The sequence below is a fragment of the Artemia sp. Qi Xiang Cuo genome, chromosome 21, assembly GCF_049724085.1.
Source record: "Artemia sp. Qi Xiang Cuo chromosome 21, ASM4972408v1, whole genome shotgun sequence".
Taxonomy (NCBI): Eukaryota; Metazoa; Arthropoda; class Branchiopoda; order Anostraca; family Artemiidae; genus Artemia; species Artemia sp. Qi Xiang Cuo.
Genome location: NC_142814.1, coordinates 22,613,466 through 22,640,652, shown reverse-complemented (window position 1 = coordinate 22,640,652; position 27,187 = coordinate 22,613,466). Strand labels below are relative to the sequence as shown.

The 27,187-nt window shown below is 37.4% G+C and overlaps 1 protein-coding gene across 2 annotated transcripts in view; it reads left to right on the top strand.

The window, feature by feature from the left end:
• The window catches only part of Khc-73 (Kinesin heavy chain 73), a 300,519-nt gene that overhangs the window by 13,995 nt on the left and 259,337 nt on the right, over positions 1-27,187 (top strand). For both annotated transcript variants that reach the window (XM_089106523.1, XM_089106524.1), the window contains exons 2-4: positions 2,529-2,619; positions 4,955-5,121; positions 14,501-14,655. In XM_089106523.1, the coding sequence (XP_088962649.1) occupies positions 2,529-2,619; positions 4,955-5,121; positions 14,501-14,655 (413 nt within the window). The remainder of the gene's footprint in view (positions 1-2,528; positions 2,620-4,954; positions 5,122-14,500; positions 14,656-27,187) is intronic.

Here is a 27,187-nt window from a genome sequence, read left to right as displayed (position 1 = left end):
AAGGTATGCACATTGCGCTTTTGACAAGGAGACCTTTGCTGATCAGTGCTGCATGACCACTGTATATAAATTATCAGTCTTGGCGCGTATAAAAGCTCCGCCCATATCCTTGTCCATCAACAGTTCAGAGTATATTACCCTGGAACACGTATTTTGGCAGAAACTTTCTCAAAATGCCTTTGAAACCAACTCGAGACTTTGAAACCTGCTTGTAATTTCTAAAAACATCTAATAATAAAATTACAATACGAATTACCGATTTTCATATATGTATTGGAATAAATTAATTTAAAATTAGATTCTTTAAAATTTAGTGTTACAAAAAAGAAGCCAAGTTTCGTGTTCAAGAGAAATCTGACTTGTCTACCCGTGAAAAAATCTACTGTCGCTTATGTTTCTACGTTCTCTGGAGCACTTGCATCTTGGTCCGGTTTTGTATAATGTCTGAGATAAGGAATGGTTGTACTGTATAAATGTATATAGTGTGCATGCCTCTCAAACTTGCTCTGTTCAGAAACAAGGTCATTACTGTTTCAGTTGAAAAAAGGGGTGACTTATACCATATAGAATTTTCCAGTTTAATGTTTGATTTAGACACAACCACCTGTAACAAACTCATAGTAGTAGTTAGCTAATCAATATATGATAGATACCACTTCATATACTTTTTGTAGCAACTGTAGCAACATTTACAGTTCAAATTTTGTAGGTATGTGACTCTACAATCAAGAAAGAAACAATAAAACTTGGGATGTTCCAAGATTCGAAAAAGAGAATATTAAAATGAGAATAGCTCCCAGAAAGGTGTCGCTCAAAATACTGAGAAGCTTGTGTTTGGTTGAAGGTGGTGGAGGTTTTATAACTTTGATGAATAGTTAATAGTTCTTGCCAAATGTATGTTCTGGATTACTTCTGGCAGAATTTACACTGAGATTTATGTTGTCAGATACGAAAATGCAGCCATATTTGCAAACTATTGTTGCAGCTGCTTAAAGTTTTTGTGAGCCATCAAATTTGTACTTTCCAACTTTTGGCTTGCCAAAACAATGTTTTCATCTCTTTAAAGTTACTAATGCCATGGTTAACAAAAAATTAAATTGGCGAACTGGCATTACGTGTCAGGAAATAAGCATGACTTTTTCTCATTGGTTATCATAATATTTTTGGGTAAAAGTGGAGGGACAAGGTCTTCTCCCAACTAATAAATTTGCTACTTGTTGTAGCTCATATAGCACAGAAGCTTTCAGTGTTGGGAAAAATTTATTGTATTTTAAACTATTGTGCTGTAAATTTATATTTAAATCTGAAATATTTTTAGTTTTGTTGCCTCATATTTCAATGTGGCATGCTTTTAGGAGAAGTAAATAATAATCATTTTACAAACTGACTGAAATTAAAGTGTTTTTTTTTTTGTAGAGCTGCAAATCTCATAGAACATCTGTAAAATTTTGCAAGATGGTGTCATTTTAACAGCCCACTATAAAAATCACCCTGTAGTTGAAAAATTCAGACTTGATGACAGTCAAGCAATGCAGTTCAAATCCGGTCACCAATATTTTTTTATCTTTTGTTTCAGTATATTTCCATCCAAAAATGTTGGCCCACAAACTGTTCTTAGCCACCTTTGGCAGCAGACGTAACTCGTTTTGTTTAGATGCCAGTGACATCTGTTTGCTCGAACTCATAATGATCACACATTTCTATAGAGGAAAACTTTTTTCTAAAGCTACATGTACTGAGACAACATGGGAGCCAACTGGCTGTATATTTACTATGATATGTTTTTTTTCTTAATGTATGTTGAGAAACCTATTCTGTAACATTAAGGAGCCAAAAATTACCTGTCTTAAAAGTAGTATATTACACTAGTAATATTTAAAGCTTAATGCTCTGAAGTGAATGTGTCCATTCATCTAATTACTCCTGGGTCTTGATTTTGGTACCATTAAGTACTTCATAATTTGCCACTAATTCTTGCAATTAAATAGTCAGTTGTTGCATGGTGTCTCAGCCCAAGAACAAACAAACTTCTGAGATATTTCATTTTATATGGCTAGTTATGAGTCCGCTAGTGATGACTATTTGCTAGTCTTAGGAATTAGGATAACATATTGCTTTTAAATACGTAAATTTTACCCCCTTGATTTCACAGAATAAGTCTCGAATAAAAGAAATGATAAAAATATATGCCATATGTTCTATGATATCTCTGCTATCCATACAAAGAAAACCTCTTTTTTAAATAACAGAAAAATTGTACTTAGATAACATCCTGTTCTTCTCAACAGAGGTTATACCAAATCTAAATATTTCACTAAAGATTTGTTCAGAAGATGCAAACAAGTAGACAAAGGTGCCATGAATTATATTTGGTGCTTAAAGGAAGTAAAAAGCATTATGTCATCCAGTGTTCTTCATCGTGCATGATTGTTGAAACTCCTTTTAAGAGAGATTGAATATTTGGTGCTGAATATTGAATATTTGTGCTATCTTATTTGAAGGAACATATATCTTTCTTTCGTTTATAGAACTCGAACTAGGAGTTCAAAATGTGGTTGAGGTGGCTGGAAATCAAATTTTGCTGGACCAGCAACTATCTTTGGAGAAAGCATCTGAAAGGTCTGTCCTATTTTCTATTTTATGTAGGCTACTCATTAAACATAGGATTGTAGGCCTTAAAATTATGGGATTGATGGCTGTCAAATATCATGAAAGCCATATTTTGCTCAACAGATTTTTAGACTAATACTGTGAAGCCCATTTCTTGGCTGAACAGAAGTGATTTCTTGGCAGAATATCACGACAGCTGCAAATAACTTGCAACACTCAGAGGTTACTGAGGTTAAACATTTTCCTTTTAGTAATGTTGAATACCATCGACCCTGCATCGATGCTGGAAATTTAAGTTGCGTTCGCGGGGATTATCGTTTTGGAACCCAGGCGCTTCTCTTCTTGGTTTATTGCTTATGTTACCGACGGCGACTTGTATCACTGAATTTAAACCAATTTAGATAAGTATTCTCTAGGATTATTAGCGAAATGGGTCTATGTTAAAAAAAAACAACAAAAACCTGGGTCATGTAGCTGCGTTCTATTCTTTCCAAAACTACTATACTAACAGGAGGAGCCTGTTGAATGACCGGTAAAAAAAAACCTTATTGTATACTGTTATACAAGGAACGGTAAAAAGGTATTTTATCTCCTTCCTCCCAACACAAAGTCCAAAGTCGCCTCACCCTCCCCCCAAAAAAGTCCCAAAATTTTATTCAGGTACCCGTTGTATATCCTCACGCGATTGTATTTAGAATGAAAAATTGGTGATTGAGTGGGAGTTGGTGGCATAAAAGCATTCATGAATGCACTGATCACCCTCTTTATGTTTAAGACCATAAGCAAACGCCCAAGAATTCTAAATAATTTTCTTTGCTGGCTGATTTCCTTTGGTACATTACTTCAAAAAAAGTATTGTATTTTGCCTATATAACCTGTCGTTTTTTGTTTTTTTTTATAGAGACCCACCTCTTTTAGCAGCGTTTCAAGGAGGTGAGGGAGTGATTGGTAAACCTCCTCAAGACGAGTTGGCACCGTTGTTTTCTAGAAATAATTTGGGTAGAGTAATTATTCCAAGAAAAACGTTCGGAACGTGATCTGAAACCAAAATTAATACCTAAGTATGGTCCTTTCAGTTTTTTATCTGCTTCTACACTATATATGACAAGCTCTCATGGAATTGCCTTTAGACTTGGGCAAAAACAGGCCGGAAGATGCAGGGAGACGGGGATGTAGAAATTCGCAGGGCTTAAAAGGGGCCTATTATCAGGGTCAATTAATATCTTTGCAGGCTTTTTATAAAGAGGTTCTTGAAAATAGGAAAAATACGGCAGTAGCATACAAGAATCTTACAAAAAAAAACAAAACAACTCTGGGCTGAGGACCCACAAACAACATTGTCCTTGCAGCCCTGTCATGGCTTTTGGTGACCCCGCTGATAACACTAATATAACTTTCAGGAAGTTGCCTGCAACCAAAATTAGGGGGTAAGATTATGTTGTCAATATTATTGCTCCAACGCTTTGTTATCCTGCAAACTATTGATGGAAGTGTAATTCGTTGCATCAAGGACTAAAAAGAGAACGGAATGATGCGACTACCGGTACTGGAATTAAACCGGCAATGGAAACGATAATTAAGGAATGGAAACAAGCTCCCAACTTTCAATGTACACTATTTCTATGTTTCGAGGATCAAGCAAGATAATTTTATTGTCTCCTCGGCTAATTCAGCCCTTAAAGTATGTGTGGCTTACCTCCCGTTATAGTTTAGATCAGTATTAGAAGGCTTAGCCCTGAAACTCTACTACAAGATATCATTGCAATTTGTATTTCTTTATAAGTGCTCAGTAGTCGAGGGGTAGGAAGGGTGGGGGGCTGGAATGGAAGTATGATCTTTATGGGGAGGCTAATGTAATATGGGGATAATATTACATATTATCCTACATAATATGTATAACCTATATAACATATAGGATAATACGAAAAAATCATAAACCTCTGAGCATTTGGCAGAGACTATATACCAGGACTTCGGAGCTGAATATAAGTTTTACCGACTTCGAATCCAGACATTTTCAATATATACTGACAATGTACATGAAGGCCCCCTTTCTTCCCTTTCCGTCAAAAAAAACATAGTTTTATCAAATTCTTCTCTAAATTTAATTTTAATAACCCTTTTAACAGCTAATCTTTATCTTATACATTTTATATTCTGCAATGCCAGGTTTGCTGTAGAATGCAAAAGAAGTATCTCTGTCAACTTATTATGCATTTTTTATCTTTCTGCATTTTACATGTTTTCAAAATCTATTTCGTGGGGGCATCCTAGCATCCTTTGGGCTTCTTGTCCAAAGTTTATCGTTTAAGAATTGTTTGTATCTGTTTGTTTTTTTTTGCAGTCGAAAGTCAGCGAAGACATTTGCTTTTGATCATTGCTTCGATTCGTCTAATCCTGATGCACCGGTATTTGCTACTCAAGAAACTATTTTTAACAACTTAGGAAAAGGGTTGTTGGATAATGCCTTTAAAGGGTATAACGCATGCATTTTTGCGTATGGACAAACAGGTAAGCAATCTATAAATTTTTATTCTTGGTTGTTGGAACCATCTTGAAACCCTGTTTTTTTATTGCAGCTCTTCTTGTGCTGTTTAACCTTGCTGCCTATGCCAATATCAGGTTTTTTTTTTTTTATTGTTGCGATTTTTAGTTATCCAGATATCGACAAATAACATATTGAAATTAGCGTTAGATGTCTACATTTTTACTTCACATGATATGTTTTCACTTTGAATTCTCACTTTTTAATTTTCAAGATGGTGCTTCAGTCATCATGATTGTTGTAACTGGGATTCATTACTTATTATATTGATAGAAACCAACGTTCAAAATTTACATTTTCACTTTATATTTTGAGTAATTTATTAGGTTTCAAGATTGTGCATGTCTTTGACCGAGGCGCCAATTCATGAAAATGTTGGGGAAGGGGGCCAAACATTTTTCCAACCATAGTTGGGTAATTTTAATTTTTGTAGATTTTTGAAAACCCAGGGGGGGGGGGGAATCGCCCTCCCCCCCCCCCAATTGTCGCCACTGATCTTGGGCAAAAAGGATTATTATACAGAAAATAAAGCCAGACCTGAGGCCAGTCAGTACTTAGCGCAAACCAAGGCTACATCATCAAAAACTTAGTTGACGAATTATCTTGCTTGTCACCCATTAAGCAAATATCGTCAAGCTAGCCAAAGTATAATATACTGTCGATTATCCATGGGTGGATTATCTGCGATTATCCATTGTTGACTCTCTTTATCCATTGTGGACTGTGTCCTTCAAGGAACCAAAATATTTTGAGATATAAAATGATGTCCGTATACAATTACAATACTCTCCACTATGCTGTTTAATTGGGTTGCAATTATTTGGTACATTGATTTGTAAAAAAAAAATAAAAAAATATAGAAGGCTATAAAATAGTAATCATGATTACAATGCGTACTTGTATGATATAACCCCTACCGCTCAAGAAGTGAAGTTAGGTTAATCATACTAAAATATACCTAAGTATGATACAAATATAATACTTTAGAAAAAAATTTGGGGTTTAAATTTTCACATTAGGGGGGTGGGGGTAAAGTACATCAGGTCTGCGTGTAAAATGTGTTAGCTACAGTTTTTCTGATATTATGAAGTAAGAATTGTTTTCTGACTTCTCACTGTCAAAATACTTTGCCCCACCCCGCCCCCCGAATGTGCAAATAATTAGCCCAAATTATATATTTCCCATCTATTCTGTCACTTCTTTGTCTTTTCTCATGCTAAGTTGAAAGAAACTAGCAAAAAAACCGGTTTACAATGCGTCAATGCATGAATAACTTGAGTGCAAGGGGGTATATCATAAAAGTACCAATTAATATAATAATTAAATGTTAAATCGTGTTGACAGCATTTTTGGGGTTTATTTTAAGCATGTTTCGTCATATTTCGTTTTATCAGCGGTTGCCATGCCGCCCACCTATGTGATAGTCACAGTTCATATAATTATCCAGTAAGCTTATCGCAGATCATTTCTGGGCTTCGTTCTCGGTGCGAACAAAAAGCTCCTCCCACTTCTTTCTGCATTAGCGGGTTAGTCTATTTCCGATTGTTTCCAACAAAGTGCATTATTCGTAATAGCGGGTTTCCACTTGTTTCCGATTAGATCACAGTCTGACTTGTCTACCCGTGACAAGATCTGATGCCGCCTATGTTTCTATCTGCAAAAACGTTCTCTGGAGCACTCGCACCTTGGTCCGGGTTTTTATAATGGGTGAGATAGGGAAAGATCATACTGGATAATTATATAAACTGTGGTGATAGTCGACAGTTCGATGCATGGCGCTTCGTTTCAGCTAATCTTTTAAAGGCGCAAAATTCTTGAAAAACATGACAGAGTTTGATGTCTCTTTGTGTTGTGTCGATTCCTATGCGTCTTGAGACAAGAATGCACGTATATGTACTATTAACCCGGTAAATAATCCGGGAGACAGACCTTACGGGGCGGAGGAGAATTTAGAATAAGGATAAAACGGGCCAACTATATGGCTTATGAAAACAAATTACATGAGTATTCGTAAAAATATCACGACTTCGGAGGGGAACAGAGACCCAAAGGCTGCTCCTGCATAAACACCTGCTGTAGGATTACTGCCCCTATTTCAAAGCAGATTATGCTTCTAGGCTTTCATGCTTCATGCTTTATTTTATCCTTCCTGGAAACCTCATATAAAGCCCAGAACCTAAGTTATGTAAATTTTTTAGATGATAGTACGGAAATGGGCAGATACCTATAAATACGAGGCACTGAAACGTTTAGCTGTTGTGATTGGTTAAATAACAATAAAAAAGAAAAGCTTTTTTTAACTGAAAATAAGCAGCAACATTAAAATTTACGAACGGAAATTATTACGTATATGAGAGGGTATGCCCCTTTCTTAATATCTAGCTCTATAAAAGCTTCTTATTGTTCTAATTAAGCAACCTTTGGGTTTCAGGAGTCGTTCTTAAAGAATTCAAACTTCAGCGTATAGAGCGAGGTATTAATAAGGGGGAAAACCTTCTCATATACATAATAATTTCTGTTCGTTTTAAGTTTTAATGTTGTTCCTTACTTTCAGTTGAAAAAAACTTGTTTCCTAAACAATGCCAGGAAATCCAGCTTCGCCTCCACGGAAAGACCTTCTAGACAATTCAATCTCAGCGAAAACTTACCCCGGACAATTACCATTAACATCTCCATATGTAAAATTGAGTCGGCAAAGAGGAAGCAAGACAGATAAAAAGAATTTTGTATAGGAATTCTGGCAAATTCCCCGAGTGTAAAATTTCTCCTGAAAACTTCACCCCCCCCTCCCGGAGGCTTCCTTTACCATGGAAAATTCTCTCCAAGGAAAATTACCCAAGCAGAAAATTCAGATACTTCCCAATAACAAATACTATAACTTATGTAAACAATGTGCAAATTTTATAACTAAAAGACCTTTTCTCAGGGGCTGTGGGGAGTCATGTTATCTACAAAGACATAAATATTGGATCTTTCAACTATGCTGAACAATAGGGCTACCTCGAAATTTGACTGAACTACTCAGGTAAAAAAGGGGCGTGGGAGAAGGGCTAATTACCCTCCAATCTTTTTGGTCACGCAAAAAGAGCACTTGAACTTTCGATTTTTATTTGAATGAGCCCTCTCCAGATATTATAGGACTATTGGTTCGATACGACCACTCCTGGAAAAAAATAAACACGCATCCGTGATCTTTCTTTTGGCAAAATATTGCAAAATTCCACATTTTTGAAGCTTGAAACCTCTACTATATGATTTTCTGATAAGCTGAATCAGATGGTGTGATTTTCAGGAAGATTCCTTGACTTTTAGGGGGTGTTTCCTCCCTTTTTCGAAAATCAGGCAAATTTTCTCAGGCTCGTAGCCTTTCATGGATAAAACTAAACAATAAATCATATATATTTGGAATGAGCATTATAAGCAAATTCTTTTGATATATCTATTGATATCAAAATTCCGTTTTTAGAGTTTCGGTTACTATTGAGCCGAGTGGATCCTTACCCACAGTTCGTTACCGCGAACTGTTTGATCAACATATTCGAGTCTAGGTGTTTACCCCCACCCCAGAAAATCCCCCCCCCCATGGCTGGGTGGATTCCAAATAAATGTCACTGTCTTATGTAAATTCTCTGTTGTTTTATAATTCCAAACATTTGTATATAAGGGCTTTGAACCTCTACAGTAGGGTTCTATGATCCTTTTGTAATTAGGGATGGAGGGAGATGCCTTAAAGGGTGCATTTTAATACCTAAGCATCTCAACTCTCATTGAACCTTCAGATAAGTACAGAATTTGTTTTAAGGGAGAGACGAGGGGAGGGTGGAGGTAGAAATTGATATATAATCCCCAGGGCCGTATTCAGGACTATGTTGGGGGATATTTTTGTGCGGGGTGGAGGTGCAAAAAACTTTAAAGAACACAACAAAAATGTGAAATTGATATTTAATCCATCTTGATCACTGGGAATATTTCTGGTCTACACTGCTATTATTAAAGTAAGGAATAACATTATACCCCAAAATTAGCATATAGAAACTTTGGAGGGTGCTTGTTCGATCAGAAATTGAGAGTTGTGGTCCTTTTTTATTTGTCAAAAGTGATTGGAAACCAACCAACTGCAGGGAGGGTGGGAGGAGTGTATTTTCTGGGGTGTTTTCCGGGCCGGGGGGGGGGGGTAAATGCTGGCTCCCAATATATTCAAGTACTTGCGTTACAGAATTTAGACGAAAATGAATGAATGACTTTTAGTTCAAAATTACTTATTTGTAAAATAAACCACTGATAAAAAAATGCAGAAAGGAGAGCAAAGGTTTAATATTGGTGACATGATAATGAGAGCTAACATAAAGGCAAGTGTTAGGATTGGGTAGCAGTGAGGCTTACGGATATTGTCAAACTCTAAACAAACAAATAAACAAAATTGTTATGATTTACCGGAATTCTCGTTAAATATTTCCTTTATTTTCTTTTTGTAGACATAATGGGAATGACCAGAAATATCAAGCGGCGTGATCTGGACTCTTTCTTAATAATTAGGTTTTCTTTTTATCAAAGAACCAATCTGTTTTCCCATGCAATATGAAATTGCGATTACAAATTTGTCCATGTAATATTTTTTTTCCTGCCTGACAGATTAAGAGAAAATAATTTGTTCGCGTTAACCTAGGGCATGTAAAATAAAAGTCAGGACAGCGAAGCAGGTATGAATTAAAAGAATATATTGCCCTCCTCCCCTTATACACGAATTTTCAAATTTTAGAGAAAGAATAGTGTGGTCAAGTACTTCAAGAACTTTTTTCTTAAGTTGAAGAAAATTACTGGGGAAATAGTGTTTGTTTTCTTCTGTATCATCGCTTCTTAATTTTTGAATATCTAGAATTTTTATATTTATACACTGTTCATTATGAATGCTTCTTTGCTGAGCAATTTTTAAAAAGTCTACATACTTAACCTGCTCTGTAGCACTAATTCTTTCATGAAGCCGCAAGTTACACGGGAGACATGAGTATTTATAGCCAAAATTGTAGTGGTATTTGGTGTTTTAGGAGGGCTGCTGTTGGTGGTTTTAAAACGCGAAAAAGTGCATTTTTAGGCCACTATTCTCCTTTTAATCTGATAGAAGGAGGTCCTTTTTACTAGTTTTAGGAAAGATACCTCCCCATCCTCACTTGTGCAACATATATTTTTAGCCACAGTATGTGATTGAACTTCACATTGTTTTTATACGGGTATTCAATCAACTTTTTCAAATTCTTCAAAGAAAAAAAAGAGGGCTCTTAACGTCTATGTTCCTTGTGCAAGCTTTGATGTGTGACTTTTCTGCTCTCGTACGATTTTAATACGTTAATAAAAGACGAAAATTGAAAGACCCTAACTGAGATTAAGCTCTATCCATATACCGAATTAAATCTTTGAAACTTGATGTACATGGTTCTTTTAATTAAGCATACGATGAACACTGGTCGAAAATCGTTGGACAAACGACAATCTTTCTGTTTTGAAAGCAAGTTTAGATCCTTATGTAGGAAAAAAATCAAAGTAATATCATAATTTTGATATTACTAGCTCGGTGAACTGATAAATCTGAAACTTATGAATCGAACAACAAAAGTATCTTATACTTTTTGTGCAAGTTACAGGTGTAGGCTTGTCGCAAAATCACTTGTTTCAGACGGAACATATACCTTAAGTGTTTCGTGCAAACAGTAGTTCAAAGATTTAATCAAGAAGAATCCTTACAAATTGCAATTTTCAGCTGAATAATTTGGTTTCATTTTGATAGACTGTTCAGAGTATGCTGTCGTGTCACTTAGTCTTTGAGCTAATGGTTCTGGAATAGTTTTGCCCCTAACGTGGCTGGCCTTCCCTATCTTCTATGAAATCAAAATGTATCCAAGGCCTTACCCATAAAATTTGCATGTCCAACTCCTAAAAACGCAACAAAAATGCATATAAAAATTTTTTTGATGCGTTTTTAAAAGTTTTGTGTATTTAAACTATAAATGCTATGAAGACAGTGATTTTTCATGTGTAGTTTTGCAGAAAAAATTGGCGTTGCCGCGTGGACCCAAAATTTGTTTGTAATGTACTAACTGCAATTGAAGCCCTGTTTTCAGGCCACTAGGTTTTAAATACCTGTGTTCGGGTTTTTCAGCTCTAGTGTTCAGTCATTCTGTTCTTGCGCGTTCTAATTTTAAAAAATTCGTTCTCCACACGTTTGGATGTCGTTGATGAAAACGCTTTATATTTTCGCTGGGTTGAATACGGATAACTTGAAAACTATTTTTGTCGAATCTGCTTAATAAATGCATCAAACCCAATGCCTGAAAACGGGACTTGATATCTAATACAACCATGTTAAAACACTTACCAAAAATTAGGTGAAATACAAATTAAAATTAGTAAATTTATTTAATAGACATTTTAATATTCAAAGTAATTTAAGCAAAAGCGTGAAAGTTAAAAATATTTTAAAGAAACTGTTTTATAAATTTAATAAAGATTCAGTAAAACTTGATAAAGTTGAAAATAAACAATAAAATATTTTGTAAATTTAATGAAATCAGTAAAATCTGCAGGATCTACTGTAAACTGTTCTGTGAGTAGCGCAGATTTTAAGTTGAAATTGGTTAAATCACAAAATTGTAGTATTTTGCAAAACTAATAAACAAATCTGCTCATTTCTCCAAAAACACAAAAATGCTGTTAAATACACTACATTTATTTCGTTTTGATAATTTTAGCACTTGAAAATCCCTCTTGTTCTACCTGTTATTAAAAAATACAGACTGAGTTTATCACAAAAATGAGGTTTTTCCTTTCTTCATTTAGTACTTATTTCCTTGTACTTGCTGCGGGACCAGACGTGAACGTCTCACCCGATATCTAGAAGACTTTTTATGGTTGACTCCCATTTGTTGCAATCTTGTGCCAGCTTTTCAGCCAACCAGAGCCAGTAGCTCTCCCACTTACTGACAAATTTTGAAATCCACTAATGGTATTGAGGTCGTTTTTGACAGTTGCCCACCAATTTTTCAATTGATCACCTGGACGTCTGCGCCATTCTGACAGAAGAGCAGCAATAAGCACTTGCTTAATGATGCGGTCATTGGGTCTTCTCAGGACATGGCCAAGCCAACGCAGTGTTCTCTGTTTGAGAATTCTGGCTGTGGACTGGATGGTACAGCAGCGGTGACGCCCTTCAGCATTTGAGATTTTGTCGGAGTATTGAATTTTTAGGATTTTTCGTTAACAGCGGTGGTCAAAGACTTCCAAACCATGGAGATGAAGCAACTTCAGTGGCCAATTCTCAACTGCATAGAATAGATCTAACAGCTGCTTTATAGACACAATTTTTGGCTTCAAACTGATCTCCCGTCGGTTCCACAAATGGCGGCGAAGTTGAAAGAATATAGCCTGGGCTTTGTTGACTCTGTTCTGTACGTCATGGTCGCAGCCTCCACAAGAGTCTTTTAGTGAGCCAAGATAACTGAAGCTATCGACTTTTTCCAGTTCCTGTCCGTAAAGCACAAGCTGATAAAGCGACTGTATATTTAGGTCTATGACTTTAGTTTTGACCATATTGATCTTCATACCCAATAGGTAAGAGAAATATGCTATTTCATTTAGTGTTTCTTGGGCAGTTGCTAGATCAGCAGCAAGCCTTATGCACTTATTTAGTGCATAATATTATATTGTGGCCCTTTGCTAAAAGGCCTATTCTTGCTTACAAGTTTATAGAAAGGTTTCAAAGTTTACGAAGGTAAAAAATTTTTGTCTAGTCAGTAATTCTTTCGGTTGTTAACTATAATGTAACAGCCATGATATAATAGTATGCTTCCAGGATGCATCAAATAAAACGCCTCATTTAGGGCATGATTAACCTCTTGGAGCTCTTTATGTAAATAAAAAGAAAACTTATGGGTTGAACACCAACCATATATTCACACACCTTCGTTGTTTCTACTAAGAAATATTCAGTAATCTACGTATATTTTTAGTAATTCAGAAGCCAAATTGATATTCTCCACTTTTAAAGCTTTTTCAGACTTCAGATGAAAGCAGTGGATTTGCTCTTGGTTCTGTAAGTTGCTAAAGAAATTTTACTACAAATTAGGATTAATTTCCCCGAAATTACAAGGATTTTTTGTTATCAACTAGTCCTCGTACTATATTTCATTAGTCAGTCAAACTAAATCTGTCCTAAAATTGGAGCTTATTTAGCACAATCTCTGTGCTGAAACACATCATAATTGATCCCTGTCTTAATTAATGTAATAATACTCATAAGGATTGTGCACCTTATGCAGGGTCGTATCCAGGATTTTTTTCGGGGGGGGGGGGGGTACTAAAACTGCATGAAAAATTTGTTTATTTTCATTTTTGTTAGGTTTTCACGAGTCGAACAAACATTTCAGGGGGGGGGGCTCAAACCCCCTATACACCCTGACCTTATGTTTTAATTCATGTAAAAGACAACTAGAAAAGACCTGCCTTTCTCTCCTACTGAGTCAATAGCCATTTCCAGTTATTGATGCGATATTACTTGAATACTGAAATGAATAAAAAGTAGAAAGGCGTTATACTTCAGCGTTATTAGCCCCAGTTGCTTCATTCACGCTATCGCCCTAAAATGGAGAATCTTTATTAAAGTTACTCGTTAATTAAGACAAACCGCTGCATGCATTAAAATAGGGCTCGAGAATACGTGAAAATCTCACAATATTTTCTCCAGAAATTACATTATAATCACGCTATGTATCTCACTTTTACCGGTTGTTTATTAGGTTTGACCGTTTTAGTACCTGAACTAAGTGCCAACTCTAGGGAAAGGGGAACAAGGGGCTATGTGACCTGGGCGACAGAAAAAAGGGGGTGTGAATGAGCATTAGTAAGAAAAAAAAGATATTTTTACCATGATAGTAACCTATTCGTTTAAAAAAAAGCACATTGCATTTTACATAACAATTAAATATTACATTAAAAAAAACTCGTTCTGCCATGTGCCAGACTCAGGCACAAGGTAGCACCTTTATTGTTATTTGTTAAATAAAGCGAAAAAACTCCAAATCGAATGATATATTTGTAGGTGGAAACAGGCTAATATTTGGTTTGAAAGTTTTTAGCTGGAAGGATGTTATGTTTTTATTTAAAGGTTCTTAAAATATAAATTATCAGAAGTGGAATGAAAGAATCAGGTTTTGATCCCCCTCCCCCGCCCAACGAAAAAGATCGGATCCTCCCTTGTTAGATAACGTTGATTGAGTAACACTAATTAATTTTCTATCTCATATCCTGAAGTAGCTTCTAATCTATATATTAAATAAGGAATTTTTTTTCCTCTAGGATCTGGGAAGTCCTACACCATGATGGGAAGCCAGGGAAATCCTGGAATTATTCCTCGATTATGTAATGCTCTGTTTGAAAGGATCTCACTCATCGAAGATCCAAATCTACAATGCAAAGTGGAGGTTAGCTACATGGAAATATATAATGAAAAGGTAATAGAAGCTAAATGATAGTTGGAGGAGTTAAAAGTGTTTCTAAATTGGCTTCAAATTTTTCTGTTAATCCCTAGCATTCTTTCCAGTTAATTTTAAGTTGCGGATTCGGCCCACATATGCTTGTGATGGACGTTATTTTTAAAAACCAATATCTTATCTCATATCTACTATTTTATGTTCATATCCTCGTGTAATTTATTATGTGTCTTCCCCTCCTAATTCTTACCTTTGAGGTTGAATGATTCTTTTTTCCAATCTTTCTCTTTAACGATTAAGCACGGTGAAACCCAGCGCTGCAAAACAACCCAAGCAAAATTCGAACCGGTAAAACCTTACCCATTAAAACTCAACTGAAGCAATAATGCAAAATTCAATCTACACAGCATCTAATCCACGTTAATCTTAATCCATCTATCAAAGACTATAATTCAGTGTGCTAAATCATAGCTTCAGATCCTCCAGGACCATTGATGACGCAAAGGCCAAATTCACAATAGGTAAAATGCCACCCACGCAAAACTTGGGAGACACAAACGCTCAACCCGACGAAAATTTGCCGAATCCAAAATTGTGTCCTTGCATTCCACGCATGGAGGTTTCTTTGCCTGGTTCCTTCCCAAATCTTGAAATTTGTTTTGTATTTTCCCGTAATTCTACATATTTTCGCGTAGATTCCTTTCAGAATTACTTCCTACCCAAATACAATCCTGCGTACATGTCTCGTCCAATCAAAAACTCCAATTTGGAAAACTAAACACTGTTCTGTGCTTTCAAACACGAAAAATAATGGTGTAACCTACCACCTGCATTTGCATTTGATATTGCTTATAACACAAGAAAACGTAGGGGGCCCATGAATTTATTTGACTCTAATACCCAGTCACCTCTTGGTTGCCCTGGTCCTGGTAATAATACCTCATGTGGACAATACCTCATTACGAAAAATTGATGTGGAGACGGAGTGGAAGACGGAGGAATTGGTAACGCCGGATTAAAGAATAAGTCAATGGCATGATTATTGCCTAGTCGTTCTTGTCCAGTTTTATCATTTGGAAATTATTACGCGACGCATGATAATGATAATAAATTTATTACAAGCCAAAAAAATAGGCCATACAGCACAGAATTCTTAAATACACTCCACAAGAAAAATAACATAAATATCAAGTTTCACTCATTGATGTCAATACTTCATTTACATATTTACATAACTGCCTGTTTGTCTTTTTTGCAGTCGTCTGCAGGATCCCCCGGAACTCCAAGTATTTTCTCTACGTTGATGTAGGTGTAACATGACATCTAGGTTGGGTCAAAAGTAGAATGTATCTATGGAATTCTATAGCGCTATGTTCCCTCCCATGCTATTCTATAGCGCTATGTTCCTTCCATTGTTATTCTATGGGACCTCTACACGTGATTAAACACGTTATGAAACTACGTGCTATTTGCTTATGCCCCGTTGGTACCATTCCAAACGAGCGGTGATTCCCCGCTGGTTTTTTTTAAATCGAAAACTAGAGATTGTCAAATTGCGTATTTAGGAATTGTTTTGATTGACATTTTTGTTAAAAGGGATAAGGAATTCGCAAATTGGACACTATGAACGATATTAATTAATGTTTTGAATAATAGGAGTGTGATTGATTCTAATTAGTGATTGGATAATTTTTTAACATGAAATCTCGGAAAAAAAATATTTTTTGGGGGAGATGGGTTGATTGTGTACTGTATAATACACAAGTGATGTTTAGAAAGTGTTGTCAACTGTTGCCTGACTCCGTGTGGTTTTTCTTTACTTGGTGCCCATTAAACAACGAAATTTATTTCTTAAATAAGTAGTTCTTGTATGTTTTAAAAGAGCTTTAGGGGGTTTGAGAGACTCGGTTACCTGATTCCTTGTGGTTCAGTGTGGTTTTTCTTCACTTGGTCCCCATTAAAAACGGAATTTTTGTGTTAAATAAGTAGTTCTTGTATCTTTTAAAAGAGCTTTAAGGGGTTTGAGAGACGCGGTTGACTGATTCCGTGTGGTTTTTCTTTTCTTAGTGCCCATTAAAAACTAATTATTTGTTTTAAATAATTATTTTTTTTATATATTAAAAGAGCTTTAAGGGGTTTTAGTGACTCTGTTGCATGATTACGTGTGGTTTTTCTTTACTTATATCGCATTAAAAAAGAATTTTCTGTTTTAAATAAGTAGTTCTTGTATCTTTTAAAAGAGCTTTAATGGGTTTGAGAGACTCGATTGCCTGATTCCGTAAGGTTTTTCTTTACTTGGTGCCCATTAAAAACGAAATTTTTGTGTTAAATAAGTAGTTCTTGTATCTGTTAAAAGAGCTTTACGGGTTTTTAGAGACTCGGTTGCATTGTATTTTCCATAATTTTCTTGCAAGAAACTAGAGTTTACGGTCAAAAACCCTTATTAGCTCAGATTTTATAGAAATAGTTTTATTTTTCGATCCGAAAATAGACTAAAGTTTCAGATTTGAATCTGAGAATTGTATTTTCCATAATTTTCTTACATCTTTGGAAATCATTAACGATAACAAACATGTTTTCGACCAGATGGGTTTTTGAAAGCACATTCAGCATGGCGTGCGCTATTTTTTTTTTATCATGAACCCTTTAGAGACCAATTTGATCAACTTGGAGAAAGTTCAAATAGAGTCTTTTTGGAGAGTCTTTTTGGTCTGTTTGTGTCTCTTTGGGCTGTTTGAGTTTTTTTGGTCTGTGTTTGTCCCTGTGGGCTGTGTGTTTCTCTTTAGGGTGTTTGTGTCTCTTTGGGATGTGTGTGTCTCTTTAGGCTGTTTGAGTCTTTTTGGTCTGTGTTTGTCTCTTTGGGTTATGTTTTTCTTTTTGCTCTGTGTGTCTCTTTGGGCTGTTCGTGTCTCTTAGGGCTGTGTGTGTCTCTTTGGGATGTGTGTCTCTTTGAGCTTTTTGAGTCTTTTTGGTCTGTTTGTGTCTCTTTAGGTTGTTTGAGTCTTTTTGGTCTGTGTTTTTCTCTTCGGGCTGTATGTGTCTCTTTAGCCTGTGTGCGTCTCTTTGGGCTGTATGTGTCTCTTTGGACTGTGGGTGTCTCTTTGTGATGTGTGTGTCTCTTTAGGCTGTGTGTGTCTCTTTGGACTGTGTGTCTTTTTGGGGTGTTTGAGTCTTTTTGGTCTGTATGTGTCTCTTTGGGCTATGTGTTTCTCTTTGGGCTGTGGTCTCTAAACAGTTCATGATAAAAAAAATAGTTTGGGACAAGAAAAAAAAAATGAAAGGTTCAGCGATACGTATTTCAGGGGCTGTGTGTGTCTCTCTGTTGGATGTGTGCGTCTCTTAGGGCCGTTGTGCGTCTCTTAGGGATGTCTGTGTCCCGTTGGTTTGTGAGGGTCTCTTTCTGATGTGTTGGTCTATGGAGGCTATGGGTGTCTATTTGGACTGTGAGTCTTTTTTTGGGGGGGGTGCTTGAGTGTTTTTGGTCTGTATGTTTCTCGTTGGGCGATGGGTTTTTCTTTGGGCTGTTTTTGTCTTTTTGGTGTGTGTTTTTGTCTGTGGGTTGTGTTTATATTCGGGCTGTGTGTGTCTGTTTTGGGTTTTTGGGTCTCTTAAGGCTGTGTTTGCACCTTTGGGTTGCGTGTCTCTGTTGGCTGTTTGAGCAGTTTTGGTATATTTTTGTCTCTTTGGGTTGTTTGAGTCCTGGTGGTATGTGTTGGCCTCTTTGGGACTGTTTGTGTTTCTTTGGACTGTTTGTGTTTCCTTTGGCTATTTGGGTCGTTTTTGGCTGTTTGAGTCTTTTTGGTCTGTGTTTGTCTCTTTGGGCTGTTTGAGTATTTTTGGTCTGTGTTTGTCTCTTTTGATTGTTTGCGTCTCTTTGGGCTGTTTGAGCTTTTTTTTTTTGGTCTGTGTTTGTCTCTTTGGGCTGTGTTTGTCTTTTGGGTGTTTGTGTCTCTTTGGGCTGGGTGTGTCTCTTTATGCTGTTTGTGTTTTTTTTGGTCTGTGTTTGTCTCTTGGGGTTGTGTGTCTCTTAGTGCTGTGTGCGTTTCTGTGCGGTGTGTGTGTCTCCTCGGCCTTTTAGGCTGTTTAAGTCTTTTTGGTCTGTGTTTGTCTCTTTGGGTTGTGTTTCTCTTTGGGCTGTTTGTGTCTCTGTGGGCTGTGTGTGTCTCTTTGGGATGTGTGTCTCTTTGAGCTGTTTGTGTCTATTTTGTCTGTGTGTGTCTCTTTAGGTTGTTTGAGTCTTTTTGGTCTGTGTTTGTCTCTTTGGGCTGTGTGTGTCTCTTTAGCCTGTGTGCGTCTTTTTGGGCTGTATGTGTCTCTTTGGACTGTGGGTTTCTCTTTGGGCTGTTTGAGTCTTTTTGGACTGTTTATGTCTCTTTCGGCTGTCTGTGTCTCTTTGGACTGTGGATGTCTCTTTGGGCTGTGGGTTGATTGGCAGAAGGATGTATTAGCGAAGTCAAAGTGGAGGGTGAGTTGCTAGCGAAAAATCTAAGCTAATAAGGGTTTTTGACCGTAAACTCTAGTTTTTGGTCAGTTTGTAGTTTACGCACTAATAGGATTGAATCATAGAGAAACAACGAATTTACCTTTTAAAAAAATGTGACTCTTTGTGATGTGTGTGTCTCTTTGGACTGTGTGTCTTTTTGGGGTGTTTGAGTCTTTTTGGTCTGTATGGGTCTCTTTGGGCTATGTGTTTCTCTTTGGGCTGTTTGAGTCTTTTTGGACTGTTTATGTCTCTTTCGGCTGTCTGTGTCTCTTTGGACTGTGGATGTCTCTTTGGGCTGTGGGTTGATTGGCAGAAGGATGTATTAGCGAAGTCAAAGTGGAGGGTGAGTTGCTAGCGAAAAATCTAAGCTAATAAGGGTTTTTGACCGTAAACTCTAGTTTTTGGTCAGTTTGTAGTTTACGCACTAATAGGATTGAATCATAGAGAAACAACGAATTTACCTTTTAAAAAAATGTGACTCAAAGACGTTTCATTCTTTTCACTGGCTTGAAATTGCATTGAACTTTCTCCAAGTTGATCAAATTGGTCTCTAAACAGTTCATGATAAAAAAAATAGTTTGGGACAAGAAAAAAAACTAAAATAATGTCGTGAAATCATTTTCAACACGCAGAGCAGGGGGGGGGGGGTGTTGGGATTGAATCATAGAGAAACCCTCTCCGGCGCGAGGGGGTCATTATTTTAGGTTTTTTTTTCTTGTCCCAAACTATTTTTTTATCATGAACTGTTTAGAGACCAATTTGATCAACTTGGAGAAAGTTCAAATAGAATCGTTAGTGATATCGATATTAGTGCGTAAACTACAAATTGACAAAAATATTCGGAACTTTTTTTTCTTATAGCATTGATTTTGAAGACATTTCTTCATCTTAATTGGCCTTAGAAACATAATGCAATATAAAATAGCCTAAACGTCATCGCGTTGTCCAGATTAGAGCAAGCAAAAGGATTGTAACACATGATTGGCACGTTTGTATGCAATTTCAAGCCAGTGAAAAGAACGAAACGTCTTTGAGTCACATTTAAAAAAAAAGTAAATTCGTTGTTTCTCTATGATTTAATCCCAACACCCACCTGCTCTGCTTGTTGAAAATGACTTCACGACATTATTTTAGGTTTTTTTTTCTTGTCCCAAACTTTTTTTTTATCATGAACCGTTTAGAGACAAATTTGATCAACTTGGAGAAAGTTCAAATAGAATTGTTACTGATATCGATATTAGTGCGTAAACTACAAACTGACAAAAATATCCAGAACTTTTTTTTCTTATAGCATTGACCTTTAGGACATTTCTTCATGTTAATTGGCATTAGAAATAACATGCAAAATAAAGTAGCCTAACCGTCGTTGCTTTGTCGAATTTTGAGCAAACAAAAGGATTGTAACATCTGATTGGTTCGTTTGTATGCAATTTCAAGCCAGTGAAAAGAACGAAACGTCTTTGAGTCACATTTAAAAAAAAGTAAATTCGTTGTTTCTCTATGATTCAATCCCAACACCCCTCTGCTCTGAGTGTTGAAAATGATTTTTTTTTTAAAGTCAATTCGTTGTTTCTCGTCTTGAGTCACATTTAAAAAAAAAGTAAAATCGTTGTTTCTCTATGATTCAATCCCAACACCCTCCTGCTCTGAGTGTTGAAAATGATTTCACGACATTATTTTAGGTTTTTTTTTCTTGTCCCAAACTATTTTTTTTTTATAATGAAATGTTTAGAGACAAATTTGATCAACTTGGAGAAAGTTAAAATAGAATCGTTACTGATATTGATATTAGTGCGTAAACTACAAACTGACAAAAATATCCAGAACTTTATTTTTCTTATAACCTTGACTTTGAAGACATTTCTTCATCTTAATTGGCTCTAGATATATCATGCAAAATAAACTAGCCTAGCCGTCGTTGCTTTGTCGAATTTTGAGCAAACAAAAGGATTGTAACATCTGATTGGCTCGTTTGTATGCAATTTCAAGCCAGTGAAAAGAACGAAACGTCTTTGAGTCACATTTTTTAAAAGGTAAATTCGTTGTTTCTCTATGATTCAATCCCAACACCCCCCTGCTCTGAGTGTTGAAAATGATTTCACGACATTATTTTAGGTTTTTTTTTTCTTGTCCCAAACTATTTTTTTTATCATGAACTGTTTAGAGACCAATTTGATCAAGTTGGAGAAAGTTCAAATATAATCGTTACTGATATTGATATTAGTGCGTAAACTACAAACTGACAAAAATATCCAGAACTTTTTTTTTCTTATAGCCTTGACTTTGAAGACATTTCTACATCTTAATTGGCTTTAGAAATATCATGCAAAATAAAGTAGCCTAACCGTCGTTGCTTTGTCGAATTTTGAGCAAACCTAAGGATTGTAACATCTGATTGGTTCGTTTGTATGCAATTTCAAGCCAGTGAAAAGAACGAAACGTCTTTGAGTCACATTTAAAAAAAAAGTTAATTCGTTGTTTCTCTATGATTCAATCCCAACGCCCCCCTGCTCTGAGTGTTGAAAATGATTTTACGATATTATTTTAGTTTTTTTTTCTTTCCCCAAACTATTTTTTTTATCTTGAACCGTATAAAAGGTAATTTGATCCTCTAAGAGAAAGTTTAAAGATAATCGTTACTGATATCTATTTTGTTGTGTAAACCACAAACTAACAAAAAAATAAAAGACTTTTATTTTCTTATAGAATCGACTTTGAAGATATTTTTTCATCTTAATTGGCTTTAGAAATATCATGCAAAATAAACTAGCCTAACCTTCGTTGCTTTGTCGAATTTTAAGCAAACAAAAGGATTGTACAATCTGATTGGCTCTGTTTGTATGCAATTTCAAGCCAGTGAAAAGAACGAAACGTTTTTGAGTCACATTTTTTTTAAAAAGTAAATTCGTTGTTTCTCTATGATTCAATCCTATTAGTGCATAAACTACAAACTGACAAAAAACAAGAGTTTACGGTCAAAAACCCTTATTAGCTTAGATTTTTGTCTAACAACTCCTCCTCAACTATAACTTCGCTAATAAATCCATCTATCAATCAACCCACAGCCCAATGAGACATCCACAGTCCAAAGAGACACAAACAGCCGAAAGAGACATACACAGTCCAAAAAGACTCAAACAGCTCAAAGAGAAACACATAGCCCAAAGAGACCCATACAGACCAAAAAGACTCAAAAACCCTCCAAAAAGACACACAGTCCAAAGAGACACACACATCACAAAGAGACAGCCACAGTCCAAAGAGACACATACAGCCCAAAAAGACGCACACAGGCTAAAGAGACACACACAGCCCGAAGAGACACACACAGACCAAAAAGACTGAAACAACCTAAAGAGACACAAACAGACCAAAAAGACTCAAACAGCACAAAGAGACACACATCCAAAAGAGACACACACAGCCCTAAGAGACACAAACAGCCCAAAGAGACACGCACATCCAACAGAAACACATACCCCCAAGAGAAAAACATACACCACAAAGACTCAAACAGCCTAAAGAGACACACACAGCCCAAAGAGACACAAACACCCCAAATAGACACACACAGCCCAAAGAGACAAACATAGACAAAAAAAAACAAACTCAAACAGCCCAAAGAGACGCAAACAGCCCAAAGAAACAAACACAGACCAAAAAGACTCAAACAGCCCAAAGAGACACAAACAGACCAAAAAGACTCAAACAGTCCAAAGAGACACACATAGCCCAAAGAAACACAAACAGCCCAAAGAGACACAAACAGTCCCAAAGAGACAAACACAGACCAAAAAGACTCAAACACCCCAAAGAGACACAAACAGACCAAAAAGACCCAAACAGCCCAAAGAGACACACAAAGCCCAAAGAAACACACATAGCCCTAAGAGACACAAACAGCCCAAAGAGACACACAACCCAAAGAGACAAACACAGACCAAAAAGACTCAAACAGCCCAAAGAAAAACACATAGCCCAAAGAGACACATACAGACCAAAAAGACTCAAACACCCCCCCCAAAAAAAGACACACATTCCAAAGAGACACACACATCACAAAGAGACACCCACGGCCCAAAGAGACACATACAGCCCAAAGAGACGCACACGGACCCAAAGAGACGCAAACAGCCCAAAGAGACACAAACAGTCCCAAAGAGACAAACACAGACCAAAAAGACTCAAAAAACCCAAAGAGACACAAACAGACCAAAAAGACTCAAACAGCCCAAAGAGACACACAGCAAAAAGAGACACAAATTGTTTGTGTCCCAAAGAGACACACACACCCCAAAGAGACATACACAGCCTAAAGATAAACACAACCAAAAGAGACAAACACAGACCAAAAAGACTCAAACAGCCCAAAGACAAACACATAGCCCAAAGAGACACATACAGACCAAAAAGACTCAAACACCCCCCCCCAAAAAGACACACAGTCCAAAGAGACACACACATCACAAAGAGACACCCACGGACCAAAGAGACACATACAGCCCAAAGAGACGCACACGGGCCCAAAGAAACACAAACAGTCCAAAGAGACACAAACAGTCCCAAAGAGACAAACACAGACCAAAAATAATCAAAAACCCCAAAGAGACACAAACAAACCAAACCTACTCAAACAGTCCAAAGAGACACACATAGCCCAAATGGGCAAAAATAGCACAAAGAGACGTATACAGCCAATAAACACATACACACTATAAAGAGACACAAACCGAAAAGAGAAAAAAACACACACAAACTATACAAACAGCCCAAAGAGAAATACATAGCACAAAGAGACCCCTACAGACCAACAATACTCAAACACCCCCCCCCCCAAAAAAAAAGACACACAGTCCAAAGAGACACACACATCACAAAGAGACACCCACAGCCCAAAGAGACACATACAGCCCAAAGAGACGCACACGGGCCCAAAGAGACGCACACATCCAACAGAGAGACACACACAGCCCATGAAATACGTATCGCCGAACCTTTTTTTTTTTCTTGTTCCAAACTTTTTTTTATCATGAACTGTTTAGAGACCACAGCCCAAAGAGAAACACATAGCCCAAAGAGACACATACAGACCAAAAAGACTCAAACACCCCAAAAAGACACACAGTCCAAAGAGACACGCACAGCCTAAAGAGACACACACACATCACAAAGAGGCAGCCACAGTCCAAAGAGAAACATACAGCCCAAAGAGACGCACACAGGCTAAAGAGACACATATAGCCCGAAGAGACAAACACAGACCAAAAAGACTCAAACAACCTAAAGAAACACAAACAGACCAAACAGACTCAAAAAGCTCAAAGAGACACACAGCCCAAATAGACACACACAGCCCAAAGAGACACGAAACAGCACAAAGAGACATGAACAGCCAAAAGAAACACATACCCCAAAGAGAAACACATGGACAAAATAGATACACACAGCCTAAAGAAACACACACAGCCCACAGAGACAAAAACACCTCAGAGAGACGCAAACAGGCCAAAGAGACACAAACACACCAAAAAAACTCAAACAGCCCAAAGAGACACAAGCAGCCAAAAGATACAAAGAATGGCCAAAAAGACTCAAACCGTCCAAAGAGACAAACACATACCAAAATAACTCAAACAGCCAACAGAGAAAAACATAGACAACAGAAAAACAAAACACCAAAAGAGACACACACGGCCCAAAGACACGCACACAGACAAAAAAGACTCAATCAGCCCAAAGAGACACAAACAGACCAAAAAGACTCAAACAGCCCAAAGAGACACACAGCCCAAAGAGACACAAAACTGCCCGAAGAGACACACACAACCCAAAGAGACACACACAGCCCAAAGAGAAACAAAACCCACAGAGACAAACACAGACCAAAAAGACTCAAACAGCCCAAAGAGAAACACATAGCCCAAAGAGACACATACAGACCAAAAAGACTCAAACCCCCCCCCCCCCCAAAAGACACACAGTCCAAAGATACACACACAGCCTAAAGAGACACATACACATCACAAAGAGACACCCACAGCTCAAAGAGACACACAGCCCAAAGAGACACGCACAGCTCTAAGAGACACAAACAGCCCAAAGAGACACAGACAGCCCAAAGAGACACACAACCTCAAGAGACAAACAAAGACCAAAAAGACTCAAACAGCCTACACAGACACAAACACCACAAACAAACATACACAGCCAAAATAGACAAACACATCCCAAAGAGACAAACACAGACCAAAAAAAACTCAAACAGCCCATAGAGACGCAAACAGCCCAAAGAGACAAACACAGACCAAAAAGACTCAAACAGCCCAAAGAGACACAAACAGACCAAAAAGACTCAAACAGTGCAAAGAGACACACATAGCCCAAAGAGACACACACAGCCCTAAGAGACACAAACAGCCCAAAGAGACACACACAGCCAAAAGAGAAACACAACCCAAAGAGAAAAACACAGACCAAAAAGACTCAAACAGCCCAAAGAAAAACACATAGCCCAAAGAGACACATACAGACAAAAAGACTCAAACACCCCCCCCCCCAAAAAAGACACACAGTCCAAAGAGACACACACAGCCTAAAGCACACACACACATCACAAAGAGACACCCACAGCCCAAAGAAACACATACAGCCTAAAGAGACGCACACATCCAACAGAGAGACACACACAGCCCATGAAATACGTATCGCCGAACCTTTTTTTTTTCTTGTCCCAAACTATTTTTTTATCATGAACTGTTTAGAGACCACAGCCCAAAGAGAAACACATAGCCCAAAGAGACACATACAGACCAAAAAGACTCAAACACCCCAAAAAGACACACAGTCCAAAAAGACACACACAGCCTAAAGAGACACACACATCACAAAGAGACACCCACAAACCAAAGAGACACATACAGCTCAAAGAGACGCACACAGTCAACAGAGACACACAAAGCCCAAAGAGACACAAACAGACCAAAAAGACTCAAACAACCTAAAGAGACACAAACAGACCAAAAAGACACAAAAATCTCAAAGAGACACACATCCCAAAGAGACACACACAGGCCAAAGAGACACAAACAGACCTAAGAGACACATACAGCCCAAAGAGACAAACACAGAAAAAAAAGACACAAACAGACTAAAGAGACACACACAACCCAAAGAGACACAAACAGCTCAGAGAGACACACACAGCCCAAAGAGACAAACACAAACCAAAAAAACTCAAACAGCCCAAAGAGACTCAAACAGCCCAAAGAAACAAACACAGACCCAAAAGACTCAAACCGTCCAGAGAGACACAAACAGACCAAACAGACTCAAACAGCCCAAAGAGACACAAATATAGGCCAAAGAAACACAAACAGCCCAAAGAGACACAAACGGCCCAAAGAGACAAACACAGACCAAAAAGACTCAAACAGCCCAAAGCGACAAAAATAGACAAAAAAGACTCAAACGGCCCACAGAGACACACAGCCCAAAGAGACACACATAGCCCTAAGAGACACAAACAGCCCAAAGAGACATATACAGCCCAAAGAGAAAAAAAACCCAAAGAGACAAACACAGACCAAAAAGACTCAAACAGCCCAAAGAAAAACACATAGCCCAAAGACACACATACAGACCAAAAAGACTCAAACACCCCCCCCCCCCAAAAAAAAAGACACACAGTCCAAAGATACACACACAGCCTAAAGAGACACACACATCACAAAGAGACACCCACAGTCCAAAGAGACACATACAGCCCAAAGAGACGCACACAGGCTAAAGAGACACACACAGCCCGAAGAGACAAACACAGACCAAAAAGACTCAAACAACCTAAAGAGACACAAACAGACCAAAAAGACTTAAACAGCTCAAAGAGACACAGAGCCCAAAGAGATGCACACAGCCCAAAGAGACACACTCACCCCAAAGAGACGCACACAGCCCGAAGAGACACACAAACAAAAGAGACAAACACAGACCAAAAAGAATCAAACATCCTAAAGAGACACCCAAATACCAAAAATACAAAAACACCTCGAACAAACACAAACATCTCAAAAG